This window comes from Lycorma delicatula, chromosome 6 (assembly GCF_047948215.1).
Source record: "Lycorma delicatula isolate Av1 chromosome 6, ASM4794821v1, whole genome shotgun sequence".
In the NCBI taxonomy this organism is placed as follows: domain Eukaryota; kingdom Metazoa; phylum Arthropoda; class Insecta; order Hemiptera; family Fulgoridae; genus Lycorma; species Lycorma delicatula.
In genome coordinates this window covers 36,513,996-36,535,896 of record NC_134460.1, presented here as the reverse complement: position 1 = coordinate 36,535,896, position 21,901 = coordinate 36,513,996, and the positions used below count along the sequence as shown (strand labels likewise).

The 21,901-nt window shown below is 29.0% G+C and overlaps 1 protein-coding gene across 1 annotated transcript in view; it reads right to left on the bottom strand.

Moving 5' to 3' along the window:
- Window positions 1–250: 250 nt before the first annotated feature.
- The window catches only part of LOC142326977 (sodium-coupled monocarboxylate transporter 1-like), a 50,145-nt gene continuing 28,494 nt past the window's right edge, over window positions 251–21,901 (bottom strand). The window contains exon 5 of the mRNA XM_075369709.1: window positions 251–845. Coding sequence (XP_075225824.1) covers window positions 810–845 — 36 coding nt within the window. The 3' untranslated portion in view covers window positions 251–809. The remainder of the gene's footprint in view (window positions 846–21,901) is intronic.

The following is a 21,901-nucleotide window of genomic DNA, read 5'->3' as shown; positions in this document are numbered from 1 at the left end:
AAAAGGGGTGACGTAATCTTTTTTGAAATTGATACATCAACGTGGCAAAATTTTTATAAAATTAATTACCGATGAATTTTATGTAGGAACTAAAATGAATTTTATTCAAGAAAATGCTATAAAATCTATTAATATTTTCAATAATTTTATAGGAATTGCCTAATTTTTATATTACATCTGGATAGATTACTTGTATAAATAGTTAAGTGTAATCTATATGTACTGAATAGACATGTTTTTTCTTGCGCTTGGCTACCTTTAATGTCTACTGAAAATAAGTACAAATACCTTAGTACAATGAATATCTTGCAGGAACTATCAAATTTTATAGTTTCATGTATCAAATACTTTAATTATTATTGCTGAAACAGGAAATATTTTTTAGAAACTGTATTAAAAGAACAGTTTGTATTTTGAATTAGGAAAATAACAATGTGCAGTTTTATATCATATTTAAAATACACTTATTCCTTTTTAGTTTTTCAGATCATAATAATTGTGTTGTCTCCCCGCTAGAACAATCAGAATCTTCTTTCGTACAAAATCATTGAACTAAATCTTTTTGGAGATCCACACATTTTCACATCTACGATGTTCAATTTCTTTTTTCTGTAATTCTCTAGAAAATTCTAGAAATAAAAGCCCCAATTATCACTTGTACAAATATTTTCCATTATTACATAGGTATTCTTCATTTATTTCTCAAGAGTTTATAATAATAAGAAATTATCTTTTATCTTAATTAAAGATAATTTAAAATTTATTTTTGTTTCCCATATTTCTAAATTTTTCCTGGACGTCAGTTGTAGTTAACTGCATTCATTTCTGGGTCTCTCGATTGTAACCTGAAAAAGAAATCTTTTGTAAAGCTGTTTTATTGTGTAATCAACCAAACCTGTTTTAGCTAAATTTATTTTAATGTTTTTCAGCTCACTAATAAATAAAAACAGAATATTCAAATCCAAATAATACTTGTTCTAAGCCATTTTCATTTGATCCATTACCATTTGTAGTGAATTGCCAACCGGCACTCAAATTTCTGAATACTGTAATACAATCAAAAAAGTTTAATCTTATTTTTTAATTATTTTCAAGCAGGTGCAAATTTTTTATTTATTCTGATTATACAGATGACTAGGTAGAAAGAAAAAATAAGGGCATAATTTTTTAATTACTCATTTTTATTCTACGCTTTAATATATTTTTTATGTAATTCTTAACTTTGTTAGGTTAGATACTTTAGCGGTTAAGGTACTGATGTCATATATCTCTTTTGTCACCACATTCATATAAAAAAGTTAGCGAATTATTCAAAATAATTTCTTCATTGAAATAATTTACAATTTTTTACTCTGCTTTTTCTTTCAGTTACAATTATTTTACTGAATTTATGTATAGCCATTTGTAAAACTTCATACAGGAAGAAAAATACAATCCCAGTTTATATTCATACTTTTAAGAAAATAGTCAAATGATCATATACTGTAAAGGTTCCATTTATTTTCATAATAACAAGTAGTGCACTGTAATTTTGTTCTTTATGTGAATTCTCTATTTTTTAATGTAATGCAAATAATACAATTTTTCAAAAATATTAATAAGCATTAGTTTCCTAACCTTTGAATTAAATATTTAAATTTAACCTCTTTGGAGAGAGATAAATGTTTTTACTATGTATATTTCGTATACAAATTATGTTTACACGGTTTTGTTGGCTCAAACAGTAATTTTAATAATATACATAAAATAATTAGGTAGCTTGTAATTGCATGTACTTGTTGTGTAGCTAGTAATTTCATGTAGCTTGTAATTGCATGTTCTTTTTATGTAGCTTAGAAATATAACTGTTTTATCATAAAAAATAGTTTTACTAACATTGACTAACATTAATTACACTAATTAATTTAAGTTTAGTTGATGGGTATTTTATGTATATCATTCATTCTGCTGTATTTGAGTTGAATATCTAAATTTAAATGTAATATAAATCGATTATCGATTATTAAATTATAACTGGGTCTTCAAAGAGGTTAAATTATAATTGATTTTAATGAAGAAGGTATAAACCACTTAACAGGCTTTTTATACAATTTTTCCAGTATTCTTTAAATTAATTATTTTTACAGCAATTTTTTTTTTTAAATAAGGAGAAATTTGTGATTTGCTAATTCATAGTATTATTCATAGTATATTCATAGTATCTGTTTATGTAAAACATCCTTGCATCTTATTTTCTTTGTGGATTCACTTTTATTTTATAATTATCCTAAGTAATTTCTTAAATAAATAACCATATTTAACAAAAAAATTAATTCTAAAATGACCCTTTGATTATCTACATATAAACAAATTTAAGAATACAAATCAGATTTTTTGGCATTCGTTTAAAAAAAACTTTTCACCCTAACCATCTAATGTTAAATAAAACTATTTTTGAGACCATCAAACAGTATTTGAAAGTATACTGGACTTCTACAGAGAACCATCAAGGAACTATTACAGTATATCCATCAGGAATCATTTTAGTTCTATTTAAAAGGCCTATCACTATTACCGTTGACATTTTTACAACCTAAAAATACACTACATTAAACCTTTTATATGAGCAAATTATATATATAAACCCCCTGGTTTTAGTCTTCTAGAATATATGCCATATCTTGCCTGGTAGTTATCCACTGAAATTATTAGTTTATTTCTATAAATGTATATTTTTTTAAACAATTTTCCAAAATCATGTAAAACTGAAATCGAGCACATTCTCTTTCTTACACGGGATTAGAATTTGTAATTTAATTGGTACCTGTCACCTGCTATTAATCATTCTGCACCTCCCACTGTTCACATATAGAATTTCTTTGTAATTATATTTCATATTGTTGATGAAAAAAGACCTCCTTATTGATTACTGAATAATAAAATTTAATTTTTTTCTATAATCCTACAGATACAGGTAACTTCAATATTACATTTAGTATATGCATTATTACCCCCTTTTCACTTGCATTGTCATTAATCGTAACTTGATTCCATTTGCTATTCATTAGCAACTTTACCTTTTTTTCAATAATATAAATTATAGACTTCCAACCAGGATTGGCAATATTATGCTGTGAAAATGCATTCTTAGAGAATCTTAAATGGGATAATCAAGAGGTCTGGATAGTAATGCATACACCTGCACAGGTACAAAAGGGAAAAAAAGAAATATGAAAAATACAAGTAAATTCATTATGATTAAAGACTCTCTGAGTAATTGATTTCTTCGAAAAATCTTCTATTTTTAATATTGAAAATAATAGAAAAATCCCTTAAGTTATATTTCTTCAAATCGATAACATTTTTCTGTTGAAATTATGAAACAAAAATCTTCTGGTTAATATTTCCCTAGTTCAGTCTTCTAATTCGGTTTCATTTTAAGAAATACTGTTTCAAATTATTTAACTGTAACAACACACAGATTAGAGTGTATATACAACAGAAAATTTGATATGTCATATAGTTCAAATTTTTGATCAACTTAGCAAGTCTGATATGCTCTGAAACACTTCAGGGTGTATTGTTTTAAATTTTTGATCAACTTAGCAAGTCTGATATGCTCTGAAACACTTCAGGGTGTATTGTTATAATTTTTTATCAACTTAGCAAGTCTGATATGCTCTGAAACACTTCAGGGTGTATTGTTATAATTTTTTATCAACTTAGCAAGTCTGATATGCTCTGAAACACTTCAGGGTGTATTGTTTTAAATTTTTCATCAACTTAGCAAGTCTGATATGCTCTGAAACAGTTCAGGGTGTATTGTTTTAAATTTTTTATCAACTAAGCAAGTCTGATATGCTCTGAAACAGTTCAGGGTGTATTGTTTTAAATTTTTGATCAGCTTAGCAAGTCTGATATGCTCTGAAACAGTTCAGGGTGTATTTTTATAAATTTTTGATCAACTTAGCAAGTCTGATATGCTCCGAAACACTTCAGGGTGTATTGTTTTAAATTTTTTTCAACTTAGCAAGTCTGATATGCTCTGAAACACTTCAGTGTGTATTGTTATAAATTTTTGATCAACTTAGCAAGTCTGATATGCTCTGAAACAGTTCAGGGTGTATTATTTTAGATTGTTGCTTCACACGAAGCAAATCTTATATGCTGTGACAGTTCAGGGTATATTATTTCAACGTTTTCCTTAACGGGTAGGAGATTCAATGTGCTCTTGCACAGATCCGGGTGTATTATTCGCATTTTAGCTTATCAGTTACCTAATATGATACACAATTATTTTTAATTATAATTCTTGATTACATATTGACATTGTAAATATCTATGTTGTATGCAATGAATAGTTTTCGCAAGTGCCGGGTACATAAAGCATTCGCGCCGCGTCAACCGCGTCGCGACCGTACTTCATCATCCCGATATCGTTCATCGGATTCGGTTGGGGGGTGCTGTGAATATAAATGTGTCTATATATTGGGGGGGGTGATATATAAATATGTTAATGTTAGAAATAGTTATTCATATAATTCATAATATTTAGTTATTCTATGTTTATTATGTTTCTTTGTCTTTTCAGCTCATCACTTAACTACCAGTGGCTGAAGTCCTCCTCAACTCAATTTAAATTCATAAAGAATTCAGTTTTATAATTTAAATTTTTATTTCAATTTTAAATTTAATCTCATAAAAATTCCTTTTTTAGTTTAAATTGCTTTATAAATTTTTATTTGAAATATTAATGAGTGGGTTTTTAAAATAACCTTTTTTGTAAATTATTTAAATTTTGTTCATTTCATTGACAAAATTAATCATTTAAATAAGTTCAAGAAATTAAAAAAATAAGTAAATATATAGAGGCAATTTCTTAATTAAATCTACCTTTTAAATCTGGTTCATGTAGGATATAATGTTTATTTTTAATTTTTTTTTTATTTGATATATATTATATTACATAAGCTTTTTCTTACATTTTTTTGGTAGGTGTTAATCAAATTGAAGGTTAGAGCATATTTATATCTAATTACAGTTTTAAGAATTTTTTATTTTTTATTTTATTTGAAATATTTTAAATCTTGAATACCCTTTGCATTCCCCAATCGCATTCAGCCAACCAGCTTCAGAGAAGATGCATGCTTGCATGTTAGTTTAATTTTTTCAAACCAGAGTCAGCTGATTTTAGAGGTGCCATAATAAGTTATTTCACTTTATTTGCTTTTTTTTTATTAAAACAATTAACTTAGTTGCAAAATTTACCAATTTTTTGTGGTAAAAACCTAAGTAGAATGATTATTTGAAAAAAATCCATATATCATAACAGTAATCCAAATTACTTCAAAATTTAATAATTTTTTTATGTAATATATTTGCCTTTCATATTAAAAAGGCGTGTACTGATTCTGGTTTTTAGTGTGTAATTATTTTATTTTCACATATTTTGAAATTGTGGGGTAAATAAAGTGATTGGTGAAAATAAAGTGTGAAATTAAAGTGCGATCAATATCAAAGTGAGAAATTAACGTTATCTTCCTCACTACAAAAATTTACAAACTATAAATAAAAATGAGACTAGAAATAATACAGATTACCAGATTACATTCCACATCTCATCAACTCTTCACTTCATGCTGCATCCTATTTCTTCAGACTACCAGATCGACCGATTCTTTCAGCTGCTCAATGGATTTGATCTTTGGATTAGCCTTGGCGATAAATGTATAGCTGTGTTGCCAAATGGTAAAATATTAAGGTACTACTAATTCTTTACTACACCATATAATTTCATGATAATACTAGTATTTATTAAGACTCCATGTTTATGTAATGTTTATGTAATGTTTAGCTTCAGTTAGAGCAACCAAGTATTGGAGATACTCACTCTGTGAATTCAACCGGCCATTATCACTTGCCTTGTACCAGGGGCCAAGGTCAGGGCATTAGCCCACTGTGGCTAGTCTAGTGGTAACTCATCATTGCAAGTCAAATGATTTCAAAGTCGAGAGTTCTAGGTTCAAATCCTAGTAAAGACTTTTAAATGGATTTGAATATTAGAGTGTGGATATTAGTGTTCTTTCACGGTAGGGTTTCAATTAACCACACATTTCAGGAATAGTCGATGTGAGACTGAACAAAACTACACTTAATTTGCATTCATACATATCATCTTTTTAAGTAATACCTTATGGTGGTTCCCGAGGCTAAACAGAAAAAGAGCGGGCAGGCCATTAGTTTAGACTCCAGTTTATATCACTGATAGGTAACTTTCTCTTTTGATACTGCAGGTACTTTTATTTCTAAATTTTTAAAAAATTTTAGGTAGATCGGTCATTAAATGTCATGCGAAACACAGAAATTTTGTGTGGCAAATTACAACATAATACAATAAAGGAAAAAACAGTATAATAAAGAAAAGAAACTTAATAGTGTTACATATCAAGAAATGCCAGTATCTGGTCAATGCCTAATTTGTCTCTGATAAATATTTTATTTGAAATATAAACCACCAAAACACAGTAATTAGATAAGTTACACTTGCCATATTAATTTCCACAGACTGTTTTTTTGCAGTACCCTGCATCTCCAGTATGTATTAAATTCTATTTTTATTACATTAAAACTTATTTGTTTTAATGATATCTATTTTTTATGATAAATTATGTTATCTTTTGTGAAATTTTAAATGATATTACAAACATAATTAGGGTATACAACATACCCTATTGTACAGGTACAACGTATACCAAAATGAAACGACTAGCACTAAATAGGGAATCTTAAAGAGCTGCATCAAAAACCAGTCAAATGACCTAAGACAAAAAAATGAACATAAATGTACTTGTGAAAATTTATAATTTATAATTATTTAATTAAATAAAATATTTATAATTTACACAAAAATAATACAAATAAATTAAAAAGAATAAGATAGAATATAATAGCAAGTGAAGGTGTAAGATACTGCACAAACCGGTTATTGGAACATAAGTATAAATAATCTAATTACTGTGTTTAGGTGATTTAAATTTCATATAATGTTAAATTTTATATATATATATATATATATATATATATATATATATCTCTTCTTTGTATCTATCTAGTCTGGAAGAAGGTATAGCTTTTCTTGTGTACCTACCTAGCTAGTGATTCTATTTCTGTAAAAAATGTCTATATAAATACTTGTACCTCAGGTTAAATATTTAAGAAGTAAAAATGGACCACCTAATCATTCCTAATAAATATTTTTGTTAGAAAAAGTTAAGTGCTATCATACATGAAATGAATTAAATAACTAAAACAAAACTATTTAATTTCACAACCGCTAATTGAATTTGTCTTATTTTCTTTTGTTTCAGGTAACTCAACGGTTCATTTAATATTCTAAGGGAGAGCTGCCATGTAAGTGGCCCTCCTTACATTGTGGTACTCCCTTTTATTGTAGGATAATTTTCTACTAAAGGTACTTACTTTTGTTATTATTGTTTAATATTATAAATTTTCATGTTAAAAATAAGTTGTGTAGTTTTTAAGTTGATAGTATAATATTCTTATAAAATCGCGGTAGGTGCCTAGTCCCAGTAGGGTCCCCTGATAGGAACTTTCCTTTAGGGAATTTTTTATGTCTATTTTTGTGCATGTTTCTATTTCAGGTTCAACATAAATTTTACATTAAAATTACTTAGATAAGCAGTGTAAATTAAGTTTTATGAAAATAGATATAAATTTTGTATATGCTGTGTATGTTTTTTCAGGTACAATGTAGATATTATTTTATTATTAGTTAAGTCGCATCCGCGATCCCAATGCCTAGTCCCAGTAGGGTCCCCTGATAGGAACTTTCCTGTAGGAAATTTTTATGTCTATTTTTGTGTATGTTTCTGTTTCAGGTTCAACATAAATTTTACATTAAAATTACTTAGATAAGCAGTGTAAATTAAGTTTTATGAAAATAGATATAAATTTTGTATATGCTGTGTATGTTTTTTCAGGTACAATGTAGATATTATTTTATTATTAGTTAAGTCGCGTCCGCGATCCCAATGCCAAGTCCCAGTAGGGTCCCCTGATAGGAACTTTCCTGTAGGAAATTTTTATGTCTATTTTTGTGTATGTTTCTGTTTCAGGTTCAACGTAAATTTTACATTAAAATTACTTAGATAAGCAGTGTAAATTAAGTTTTATGGAAATAGATTTAAATTTTGTATATGCTGTGTATTTTTTTTCAGGTACAACGTAGATATTATTTTATTATTAGTTAGTTAAGTCGCGTCCACGATCCCAATCCCTAATAGGGTCCTCCTCCCTAAGGGGGAGGTTTTTAGTCGGTGAGAGCCCGACACTACCGTCTGTTGCGGGCGCAGACGGTGGCTGGTAGAGCTTTTCCTCCTCCTACGCAAAACAAAAAAAAAAAAAAAAAAAAATTAACAGTTCATATTAAGTGCATTACTAATCTTTTTGCCAAGTGATTTTGAGTTGTAGGTGCTGTACTGGGAGTACTTTTAAATTCATGGAAGCTGTGACAAAAAAAAAATGGTTACTGATTCTCAAATATAATATTGAAAGCGGAAAATGGTTATGGAAGATAAAAGAAAATTTTAGTTAAAGTGACTATCAACCGTAGTTTCAAATCTGGATTGAATAAAAAGTAAGTACTGTAAATGTCTAATAGAATTTTTAAAACGCAGCAAAATATAAAAATCACATCTAGAATTGGGCATGGAATTTTAACAAATATTGGGTGCTGAATTCAAAACTTATAAAATTTTGTGTAATACATTGCATTTTTAGATACATACGATTTATTTACCAATAAATGCATAATCAGTGTCATACCAATATTTCAAAAAAGTTATTATTTTTATGTATTCATTTATAATTTGTTCAAATCAGCTAAGTTTTTGTTATTCAAATACAGATGAATTGAAATATATTCAATAGAGTTTTTAAACGATTAAATCATTGGAACTAAGTTTTTAAAATAAGTTTACAAATGTTTTCTCGCTTATACGATGTTTTATCAGTTTCTCTAAATAAAAACCAACAACAGTCATCAATCATTCTAGCGTCCCATCTTCCTTGGTAGTGATGCTGACGGAAACGGTCTCCTTGCTCATCACTGACAGAGCACAAATTTTCAGGAAAAAAGTCTAGGTGAGACTGTAGGAAATGAATTTTTAATGACATCCTACGTACTAAATATTTGTAGTTTTTTAACAGCTTATTAACCATAAACATAGTTTTCATCTTTTCTGTTGCCTAAAAAACACCAACAATGTCTCTGAAGGACTTCCATGCAGCTAATGCATGATAAATAACAGGGCTCGTCGTTTCCTGTTGAACCGTTCAGTTACTGAGCATCATATAAAAATAACACGAGGCACCCAGATTTTATCTTGATCCCTGAGTGCGCAATCCAGAAATAAGTTTTTCTATGAGATTTATGCGTACATTTACCTCTAATGTAACAATAATTGTCTGGATGATTTGAGCATCCATCAACTTTTTAGAGGCCATGTAGCAAATAAAAATGAGAAAAAAATCTCTTCAGTATTATAAAGAATTTATGAAAATATAGCAAAACACTAACAACTGTGTGAACACAACACACAGTATAGACAATTGAAGTTTTGACTGAATATAATTTTAAGCTCTGTAGTAGGCAACAACAGATGTCTGTATGATTTGGCTGTCTCAGCGGACAGCCGAATCACCCAGCTTTTGACCCAGTTCTTAAGAATCCTAATATGAGGGAGTATGAGGACCGTCCACGTTGTACTGCGCCTGTGGGTGTCCGTACACGACGTCTGCTGCAGCATATGAGTGTTGACTCTCCCTCGTTCTTTCCATCATGTCCGTGCTCGAACCCCCCGTGGAGAATACACCATGTAAATTTTACGTTTGATCTTACAACATAATATAAGCGTTCCACGCCACCTATTGTTTTCTGGCAGATGTTTCAGTTTCTCCTCGCCAAGTTGAACCCAGGCGTGGTGATATATACTGATGGGTCGAAGCATGGCGGTAACGTTGGTTGTGCTTTTGTTATCAATGAACAGTCCTATATGTTTGGCCTACCCGGTGTTACGAGTGTGTTCACCGCAGAACTACTCGCTATGGATAGGGCTCTAAGTATCGTTGGCCCTAAATATAGGAGCATTCTTATTTGCAGTGACTCGTACAGTGCTCTCCAGACATTGGAAAACCTTTATTCCAAACATCCTGTCATTGACATTTATGATAAAATCGCTGAGTTAAATAAACGCAACAGGGAGGTAGGTTTTTGCTGGATCCCCAGCCACGTTGGAATTCTAGGTAACGAAAGAACAGATTCTGCTGCCAAGGAAGCGTGTATTCAGCCTCCTTTCACCACCCGAGTTAGTACCTTTGATTTTATCAATCATATAAAACAATCACTGCGAGTGAGGTGGCAAAGTGACTGGACGGCTACCGTCGATAATAAACTCCAACGGATTAAGTGTTGCCATGGGGCTCCTCTTGCAGAAACTCTCGTCGTGAGGAAGTTGTCCTCTGCCGGTTACAGTTGTGACATACGAGGATCACACACGAATACCTAATGTCAGGAGAAATGTTTTAATTATTTAAAACAAATAATTTTTATTAACTATTTTACATCTACAATGATATTAGAATACAAGAATTAATTACATTTTTATTAAGTAGAAGCAAAGTATATAATGTGCTAACACCAATCAGCTATGCGTAATCTAATTACATGTTCATTCATTTATTAGGTAATAGGTAAAAGAGTAGTCGATGAAACACATGATGTTACTGTTCCCAACTGTGAGGTACATTTCGTGAATAATTTTCTTTGACCTAGCAGAAGTCTTATCTTCAGTTATTGAATTACATAATCTGTCGCAATCACAATGTACTGATGCATATAAAGCACAAGAGAGGTAAGAGGTACAATTTCTTTCTATTTCATTAAGAATAATGATTTTCATACATGACCAGTCCCAGTGGTGAACGGAGTGAAGGTGTTGCTTGTAGAGCTGAAAGATTTTCTGCGTTTTAGTGGGCTTAGCCTACTCTGTGTAGAAGATGATGGGCAATTGTTTCAGTCCTCACTTTCCTTACTAAGCCCGGCATGAAATGCTTTTTTCTTGAGAATGCCAATGCTATTTTGTGGGACATGCATCTCGTATCTTGTCGCATTCAATCTTTTGTTTACGGCAAATGACATATATATATATCTGATTATAATTATTTTATTGATTTATTTTTTCAAAGTACAATTTCTTCCTAAGTAACTAGAAATAAAAAAAAATTATCATAACAGTTCCGGTTCCTCTATCGTTTTTTTAAATAAATATTTAAATATCAATCAGGTTTAAGGTAATTCTTGATTACAAATCAATATTCAGCTGTTCTTCATGATTTTCTGGCACCATGACTATGTCACTCATAATATTAGTATAATCATGAGATTATAATCTACAGATTTTAGTTTAACTGTAAGTTTGCTCACAAAAAATGAATTACAAAACAAATCTCACAGTTGGTGTTTCCAACTAAAAATATCATATCTTTCATCAATTGCTCCTTTACCAGCACTAAATAGATTGAAGGAGTGGTTGAACAAGTCATTACATTGTAAATTCCTGATCTGTGAATTCTGTGCTATACAAGTCATGCGAGATACAAGTGATACCATATAAAGTTGATTTCTTTAAATTTACGATGACACTATACAACCAGTCAATGTGATGAACAGAGTGAAAGGACCAATTTCAGGGCTGAATATCAGCTATAGTTTAGTCAGCTTCATCTTGGTATGCAATAATTTTTGTGGGAAAGGCACCAGGAAAACCATTAAAATATCCATTTTCCTCGGAAAGCCTAACTATTGATGTTCAGTTTTTATTAAGATTGGCTCAGCGTTTTTTTGGAAATAGATATGTGTCATGTCAGGTTATCTGTTGAGTTATGACTGCTTCAGAGACATAAAAATATTAATTATTGTGAACTAGATTCCTTGAGTCGATTGGAATCCCTTATTCGTCAAATAGATTCCATGAATATCGATTACATCTTTGAGGTTTGTCTTGGATAAAATTCTGGATTTATCTCTTAGGCTGAGGCAATAGCTACTTTCGTAATCGCCCCTTAACAGAGTGATATCTGTCTGCTTATGAGACTTATATCGCAGGCAAATTATTATATTAAAAGCACAACAGACTAAACTTAGATGTCTTGATGAATTAATTTACACTTCTTATAATTTAAATGACCAAATTTCTTCATAACAAAAAGCATAAAGTTAAATTTTATAATTTTAAGGTGAATTGAATTTTGTGTTAACTAAATATCATTAAACAAAAAATTATACCAATACAACTTATAGACTTTGTTACTTATTTGTAATTTAATAATAACTAAATTTGTAAGTTTTCTTTTTCAGCAATGTCAGATGGAGGACTTTTATCCCAGAATGTAGCATAAATAGAATTGTCATTTTCATCAAATTAGATTGGAGAGGAAACAGTAATCTGTGAGTTTTCAATTTATTTATTACAATATATAAAACGTGCAATGCAATAAGTAAAAACCATTAAAAATTTTATGTAGCAAGCGGTAACATCAATGTACATTTAAGAATGTCCAGCAGCTCTTACAAAGGGGAAGACATGTGTAAGGAAAGACTAGAAGGGCTCTAGCAAAAAGAAAAAAAAAGTTCCATAGGTTTTTTTAAGTTGAGAGAAAACATTAAAAAAATTAGGAAAACTTGGGATTAACTCATCGATTCTTGATTCGATATTATAATATTTAAAGGCTTAACTCTATGTAAAGGCTTATGAATGTAATTAAATTCCATTGTATGAATAACAATTTGTCTTTATAATCAATACAATATTAGTAATGAAGCGATTAATTTGGATAACATCTAAAGTTCCAGGTTGTCTTTCAAATTACTTCATAAAGTTTTAATGTATCTACCAAAGAGAGAAACGATCTGTTTAATTTTCATGAGAAAGTTTTTTATGTTTTTTGGGGTACGAGTGACATCTCCACTTTCACTGTTGGGAAATTATATTTATAACCACTGATATTCTTTTGCAGAATTTACAAAATCTGCTATATTATAATTTTCAAACCATACAAAGATCACTTATATTTTTTTTTTTTTTAATAAGTGTTAAGAGAATAAAGCTCACAGAGACGAAAACCCTTTAAATCATTAATTCACTTTCAGGTGTGATTTTTAATTGCAACTTATCTGTAAATTATAGTAGTAAATAATTTACTTTGTTATCCACTAAAACTTTGTGTACCTGCACTTACTCTGCCTTAACTTAAAATTATATTTTAATAAATGATGTCATTTTGTGATAATAAAATTCATAACAGTTAAACTAAAAAATATAATTTAATAGTACATATGAGATGAAGAGATAATCATTGAAAATTAATGTAATCATGGCAGTTTATTTATTGACTAGTAAAGAAAAATTGTATTTTAAATCAAACTTTTGTCATTTTGCAATGTTGTTCAGGAGAAGTACAGTTGGTGGAAAAGTTTCTGTTATCAAACCATAATTTCTAAAAAAAAATGAACTCACCTTCCACCTGCTTTCGATGTAGCCTACCATCGACATAATTTGTCTCTTCCAATCTATTCTCAGCAGTATCATATAAAATACACTTTCATGATTTATTACACCTTCAAATCTAACATTTGTTTCAGAGATCATTCTGTTATTAAGTAGCATTACTTTGTTCTTAGTAGTATTTTAAATTGTTCACTTTACAAATTTATTATTTTTCATTTTACCTTCAAATAACTTTTGTGAACAAAAAGAAAACAAAAACAGAAAAAAAACAAGGATGTGGTGGTTGTAACTTTTAAAATATTTTTACTATAAATTTATATGTAAATTACAATACAATACCTATTGCAAACAATAATTCCATTTTACAATTTAATTTAATTCCACTGTAGTTATTCTCTCTTTTTAGAGCTTAATTTATTACAAAATGAAGCTTTATGTCACACAATTACTAGTTCATCAGAAAATTTAATAAGTATATCAAATATTATCAAGATACCGCAAAACTTACTGAGAAATAGATTTAAAAAAAAACAATAATAGAACAGATAATATAGATAGATGGAACTTTTGATGGCAATAAATGTACTTTTATTGTTTTTCATACACTGAATTGATTCTTAAAGTATGTTCTGCATTACCTACCCAAATGCTACTCAATCAGAGTAATGCTTATTATAACGTACTTAAAATATCTTACTCAAATGCATGATAAATAAAAGAAAGTGTATACTTATATTGCAATGTTTATTCTTATAGATATTATTGTGCAGTGCACTGACAAGACAGCTTAATAGCAAGTGCACTATAATATTGATAAGGTAATCTAATTTTTATATTTCCATTAGCAAACACGTCTACCAAGCCGTAGCCATTAACCAGTTTTTGGAAAATATTTTAAATTCTTTAAAATAAAAAAATTTAATTTTCAATTTTATGAAATATTTGTAAAACATTTATTTATACCGATAAAACAACTTAGTAGCTGTGGTATCGGTATCTGAAAAGAAACTTTTCAAGTCGTACATTACAAATTCTGAACAAGTAATAGAAATTTTATCATTTGACAAGAACACACCTGTAAATTTAGGTCCTCACTTCAAGATGTACAATGAGGAGGGCCTCAGGGAAACGTTTTTGCTTTCTTATGTTTATTAATGATCTGCCTTAAAATCTTTAGCCGTTCATTCCAACTCTTTTCACAGATGACACAACTGTATCTATTTCTAAGGATAATAAATAAAAATGGATTGAAACTTAACAGTTGCAGTTTAAAAACATTTTCACTGGATGGATTGTAACAATGTAACTTAAAATATGGATAAAACATTGTGCTTCTCGGGTAGACATAATATTGCAGATTGTGTGACCAAAAATCCCATTAATGATATTGATAGTATCTTTGTTGTCCACAAAAGATAACCTCTGGGTTTTTTATTTAATAAATTCTTGTGGGATGATAAAACTGATATTTTGTTTACCAAAATGGAGTAGTTTTACTCTGAAGCATCTTTATAAAAACACTAAGCTAGTAATCATTATCGATTACTTTCATGCCTAAATATTTTCTCATATAATGTGTAAACTCCAATTTGTGGGCTTTTTAAAAACATAATCTTTTAGGACAAAAGAAGTGCTTTCAGATCAATACAGAGGCATACTTTATGAAAAGGGACACTGTATAATCAGTTAACCATTGGCTTATTTTACAATTAAAAGATTTAGTTTTAAAGATAATATATTGTTCTGTTGATGAATTAAAAAAAAAGACTAACATATGATTTACCTGCAAGCACTTCAACATGTACAGATATAAGTGTATATGTTCGAAATGATTTTCAGGAACGATTTCTTAACTGTTAATTATTTTATACTAATATTTTATTATTAATGTATTTACATTAATATCATTTCATGTCTCTGAAAATGTTATAATTTTTTTCAAATTTTGTAATTTGTTCCGATCAGAATAAAGTCGCAAGTTAGGTTAAATAATTCGTTATAATATTAAAAAAAAATCAACCTTACCAACAATTTATATTTTATCCCTAGGGCTTTAGGCCATTTGACAATCCTCAAGAGTAATTTTTTTGTACTTTTAAAAAATTAAAAACGTAAATAAAATTTATTAACTATTAATAACCTAACAACAGTCTTCCTTGTTGGAGGGAAATAAGTTAGGCATCGTGATAATTATTAATTTAAATAGAAAATCATCTTCAAATCTGATATGCTGCTTTATTAATTTATTATTATTACAATATGTATAAAATTTTTGGATATTGCTTGTTTTATAATAATCTGTGGAAAAATCTAATATTTTAATAAAATTATTTGTAATTATTTTTATAATAATTATCTGTATTTATGTTCATTCTATAAAATGTGATTAGCATGATTGGATTTATCGAAACAATTTTTCTTTATACTATTATTGTTCTTTAGCTCTAAAAGAAAAAGAACGGTTGCTCCTACACATATATTCTGGCCGGCAGTTTTCACGTTTTAAACTATAGCCAACTTGTCTAAGATATTTATTTGGGGTTTATTATTTTAGTAGAATCGCTATTGTTTATAAAATTTAATTTTTTTGAAATATTTAACTTAAAACGTAATAGAACTTTAAATACATCATTTTTATTTTTTTTTGAAATTGATATTACACCCCCTGGGTTGGTCTAGTGGCGAACGCGTGTCTTCACAAATCAGCTGATTTCGAAGCCGCGAGTTTTCCAACATTCAAATCCTAGTAAAGGCAGTTACTTTAACACAGATTTGAATATTAGAAAAACGGTATAAAAAATACCGTTGATACGGTATCCAGATTTACTGTTATCTGGATACCGTTATCAACGCTAACCAGATAACGGTACCGTTATCGATACTGTTATCGGTAACGATACCGGTATCTGAATCGGTGTCTGTACCGGTATCGGTACCGTGGATAACGATGTTCTTTGGTGGTTGGGTTTCAATTACCCACACATCTCAGAAATGGTCGACCTAAAACTGTACTAGACTACACTTCATTTACACTCATACGTATCATCCTCTGAAGTAATCCCTGACTGTGATTCCTGTTAGCAAAACTGTATAAAAAGAAATTGAAATCAAGTTATATACAGAGTGTATAACAAAGTTCAACCAGGATTTTTGTAACATATTCCACATGTGAAATTAATGGAAAAAGTTCAAATAAACATACACCCTTAAATGCTTCGTTTGTGAGTAACGGCTAATGACAGATTTCTCTCAAGATTTCAGCAACCTCGGTGAAAGAGGTCATTCTGAAATTTTTTCAGCATTAATTAGGGGGCAGAATTAGTGATTGCTATGGATTTTTACCTTAAAAATTGAATACAATACCTACCAAAACTGTATCTACAGTAGTTTTTAAGTAATCTGTGATGAAAATCAATGAATTACAGTAAAAAACCCGTTTTTATGTTTGATGTACAATAACTTTGTTAAATGGGTAATAAACACCTAAAACCTTTAAATAAAACTTGTAGAGAATTTAATTCTGAACAAAATTGTGCAAGATAAATCGAACAAAACAGCAGTATGTCAGCAGCATCCATAATGCGAACAATTAATTCCTCACGAGAATGTATTTTTGTTTTTTGTACAATATTTTTCACCCATCCCCAGACGCAAAAAGATCTAAAAGGTTTTAGATCAGGTGATCTTGGTGGCCAGGAATATGAACCTCCATGACCGCTCCATTTCTTAGGGAAATGATGGATACATTATACATTAGGTTTATTTATTTTTGTAACGCAGGTATTTAAATGCCTATTAATATATTTTTGCAGATTTCATCAAATGTGGGATCATCATGATTTATCTGTTAAGTTGTTCCCTATCACAGTTGTAAACTTCATCAAATTATGATTATTTTTGTTACCTTCATCAGTCTGTAAATATCAAAGATCTTAATGATTAACTAAAACGCTGTTTACAAGCGTTTACAATATAAAAACTTTTATTAATTTATTAATTTACTTTTATTAATTACTTACTTTTATTAATTTACAAAATAACTAACTTAAGAAGATGCATTAATTTAAGAATACTGTGTAAATTCGAGTGAGTCATAATACAGTAATATTATTAATATTTGAAAATATTGATTCTTTCGAATACTGTTTTTGATATATTGAAAATTACATAATTGTATACAACAACATTAGGAAATTATTTAAACATAAAATTATTGGTAAATAATTATTAAAATTAATACAGAAAGTCAGTGTTTCTAGTAAAAAGAAAAAATATCTTAATTTATATTTTGTTTCATTATTAAATGTATTATAATGTTATAAATCCTTATTTGGAAATATTGTGGAGAAATCTTTCATTAAGATTATAATACTTAGTTTTATATTATATAAAATTAATCTTTCTTTCTCCATTGAAAGTAATATTATTAATTATTATTGCAGGAACAATACTTTTTTATATTTATTTGGTTAATTTCTTTCTGATTTTGTTGTGTGTTAAATTTATATTAAGAAATACTTTATTACTGAAAAACTATTATTAACTTACTTTTATTAATTTTTATACTATTTATTTATGTAATTACATTAATTGTTAATTCTTTTACAAAAGAAACTAAAAATATTTAAAGTGTTAATTACAAATATTATGAAGAAAAACTTTCATGTTGCCCAACAAATAATATGTTAAGGTAATGAAACTTAATTTCTTGTATAACAAAACAAGGGTTTGTTCTTATTTATATTTATAATCATGAATGTGTAAACTCCTTCTTGACAAGAATATGTTAAAAAAAAGACAGTTTTCTTTAACTGATGTCATTTCAGAATGCAATATAATTGGAAGAACTTATAATTATTTCTGATTGTAACGTTTATTTTTTTGTAAAGGTGAATGTTTTAAAATATTTTTGATGTTCTGACCAAGGTTTTACCATGGTTTCCCTTGGTTGTAAGGCAAATGCCAGAACAGTTCATTTTGCTTCCATGGTTTATGCTTAAATTTTTTGTGTTCATATTATAATTTAATCAGAATATCAAACAATATTTGTTTAATTGCAACACAAATTTGTTTGAAAATATTTAATAATAATAATAATGAACATGTTATAAAAACATACAGGTAATTATTTAAGTCTATTTATTTATCTTCACCTTGTACACCTTTATTTATTTTTATTTATCATCTTTCTATTTGAGTAGGTACTCAAATAAAATATAATATAGTGCAAATATTTAAAACTTATCTTCATTGCAAACTACATCTAAAAGTAAATGGCGGGAGGGCAGAGCTTTACTCATTTCAACACTGTTGTGAGAACACCAAACAAACAAATTTGTTTGACATTGCCATTGCACTTACAGTACAGTACAACCGCATGAAAGATTAATGACCGAGTTGTTTTAATAAAATTTTTTTTTGTCTTCAATCGTTTGATTGGTTTGATTATCTATCTAATAAGATTATTTATCTAGTGCCAGTCGTTTCACTTCGGTATACCCCCTACATCCTGCATCCCTAATAATTTGTTTTACATATTCCAAATGTTGCCTGCCTGCTCAATGTTTCCCTTCTACCTGTCCCTCCAATATTAAAGCGACTGTTCTAGAATGTTTAATATATGGCCTAAAAGTCTGTCTCTTCTTTTAACTATATTTTTCCAAATGCTTCTTTCTTCATCAATTTGCCACAACTTCTCTTCATTTGTCGCTTCCGTCTATCCATCCATCTGATTTTTAACATTCTCCTATAGTACTGCATTTCAAAAGTTTCTAAACTTTTCTTTTCTGATCATCCAAGTTCACTTCCAAATAAGGCTACGCTCCAAACATATTCTTTGAAAATGTCTTCCTGATGTTTAAATTAAGTTTTGATGTAAACAGATTAATTTACTGGCTGAAAGCTCATTTTGCCAGTGCTATTTTGCATTTTATATTACTCCTGCTTCGTCCATATTTAGTAATTCTATTTTACAAATAACAAACTTCTTCTATCTCCATGATCTTTTCTCTTCCTATTTTTATATTCAGCGGTCCATCTACTTTGATTCTACTAAATTTCATTACTTGCGTTTTTTCTTGTTTATTTTCTTGCATATGACTTCATCCATGTCATTCTTTGTTTCTTCTAAATCCTTTTTTACTGTCTGTTAGAGTTACTATATCATCAGTAAATCGTAGCATCTTTATCTTTTCACCTTGTACTGTTACTCCAGATCTAAATTGTTCTGTTAGTTCTATGTAAACATTAAAAAGTAACGGGGATTGGGAACATCCTTGTCGGACTCCCTTTTTTATTACGGCTTCTTTCTTACGTTCTTCAATTATTACTGTTGTTTAATGCCTATAAATGGTAGCAATTTTTCTTCTATCTCTGTACTTGAACCTTAATTTTTTTTAAATGGTGAACATTTTATTCCAGTTTACGTTATTGAATGTTTTTTCTATGTCTATAAATACAAAGTATGTTTGTTTTTCCTTAATCTTCCTTTTACTATTAATCTGAGCCCTAAAATTGCTTCTCTTATGCCTATACTTTTCTTGAAACCAAAATCTGTCTTCTCCTAACACTTCTTCCACTCTTCTCTCAATTCTTCTGTACAGAATTCTATTTAAAATTATTCTTATTAAAATAGTTTATCTCTGGAATATTTTACCAAGCAAGGCACTTTCATCTTTGTTATGAAAATGCAGACTTACATTTTTTTGGAAAAGCAGCTGTAGTTTTCTATTGCTTTCAACTGCGCAGTACTCTGAAGATTGAGTGATGACAATATGGCCGTTTATGTCGTCTTTACCTACGCCCTTAACAACTACTGAAAGAGCTGCTGCCCTCTTTCAGGAATCATTCCTTAGTCTGGCTCTCAACAGATGCCTCTTCGATATGGTTGCACCTTTGGTCCAGCTATTCTGTATCGCTGAGCACTCAAGCTTCCTCACCACCGGCAAGGTCTAGAGATTTGTAGAGGGATATAAGTTAAAATAACTTTTACTAAAATTGTTACTGATAATTTTCAATTTTCTAATCATTTATCAATAATTACTCTAACAAATATAATGAGTAAACCAGGTTCATATAGATTATACCTGTAGTTCAACCTTTACAGGCCCTAATGTGTTTTATTCTGTAATATTAAAAAAAATTGATTGGGGATAATAAATGTATTTAAACCAAACCCAAAAGACAGAAATATCTGCATTTTGTAAGCTATTTTAATTAAAATGAAAATATTTGTAAAGTTCAATTTAATGCAAGTGAATTTATAATGTACATGTTTATGTCACCAAAAGCATTCTGTATAAATTACGTTTTAAAATATACACAACATTAATACTTATAAAAATCAATGTAATACTATATCATGATTTGTGAAGATTTATATGAATTTATATCGATTTGTGAAGGTCATTATACTAGTTTTATTAAAAGAGGAAAATATATATATTGTGAATGATATGATTCAACAAAAAAAGTTGGCCAAGAAATTTCTCAAATATGGTACTACAGATATTCTAAATAAATAAACAATTAATGAAACCCATCTTACCAGCACGTTGAAATCAATGCATGATCTCTCTGCTTACTTGAAAGCCATCATCAGGAGATAAAATTATTTAATTAAAATTAAAAATTTAAAAGCTCACATGTAAAAGTAATGACTGTATGGTCTTACCAGTATAGCGAAGGAATACTGATGTAGAGAACATGGAATACAGGAATAATCCACCAGAGTACATGTATCTTCCTTCAGTATAGTGGTAGGACCACACAGTTATGACTGTTTTAAATTTTAACTGTGATCTTTTAAATATTTTAAACTTTAATAAAATAATATTATCTCCTGATGATGGCTTTCAAGTAAGCTGAAAGATCTAGTTCATATCAACAAAATTTCTGTAATGTAGATAAAATTGTTTTTAACAAAATGATACTGATATCAAAAACGATTAAGAGACTACATTTATTTTATAGCATTAATGATACATAACTCATTGCTATGAATCGAATAGAATCGATTCGTAATTGAGAAAGATTTGGTTTCCCGTCGCCTTTCCATTTCATTGTTAAGAATCGTAGAAAGAATCTGTTTCTTCTGCAAACCGATTCTCGATTCTTTCGTTCAGTATAAAGAGTCGAATCGAAGGAACGACTCGTTCACGATTCTTCCCATTACTAGATAGCAGTCGATCGTCAATTCAAATGATCGAAATTTTCAGGTTAATTTTCTAGTATTGTAAATAATGTGAGGGAGAGCCATATCCCTAGATGAAAAAAATAATTACTGTAAATAATATTGTTTCAGCGTTGTGTATGATTTTTGTCTTTAAATATCTTTT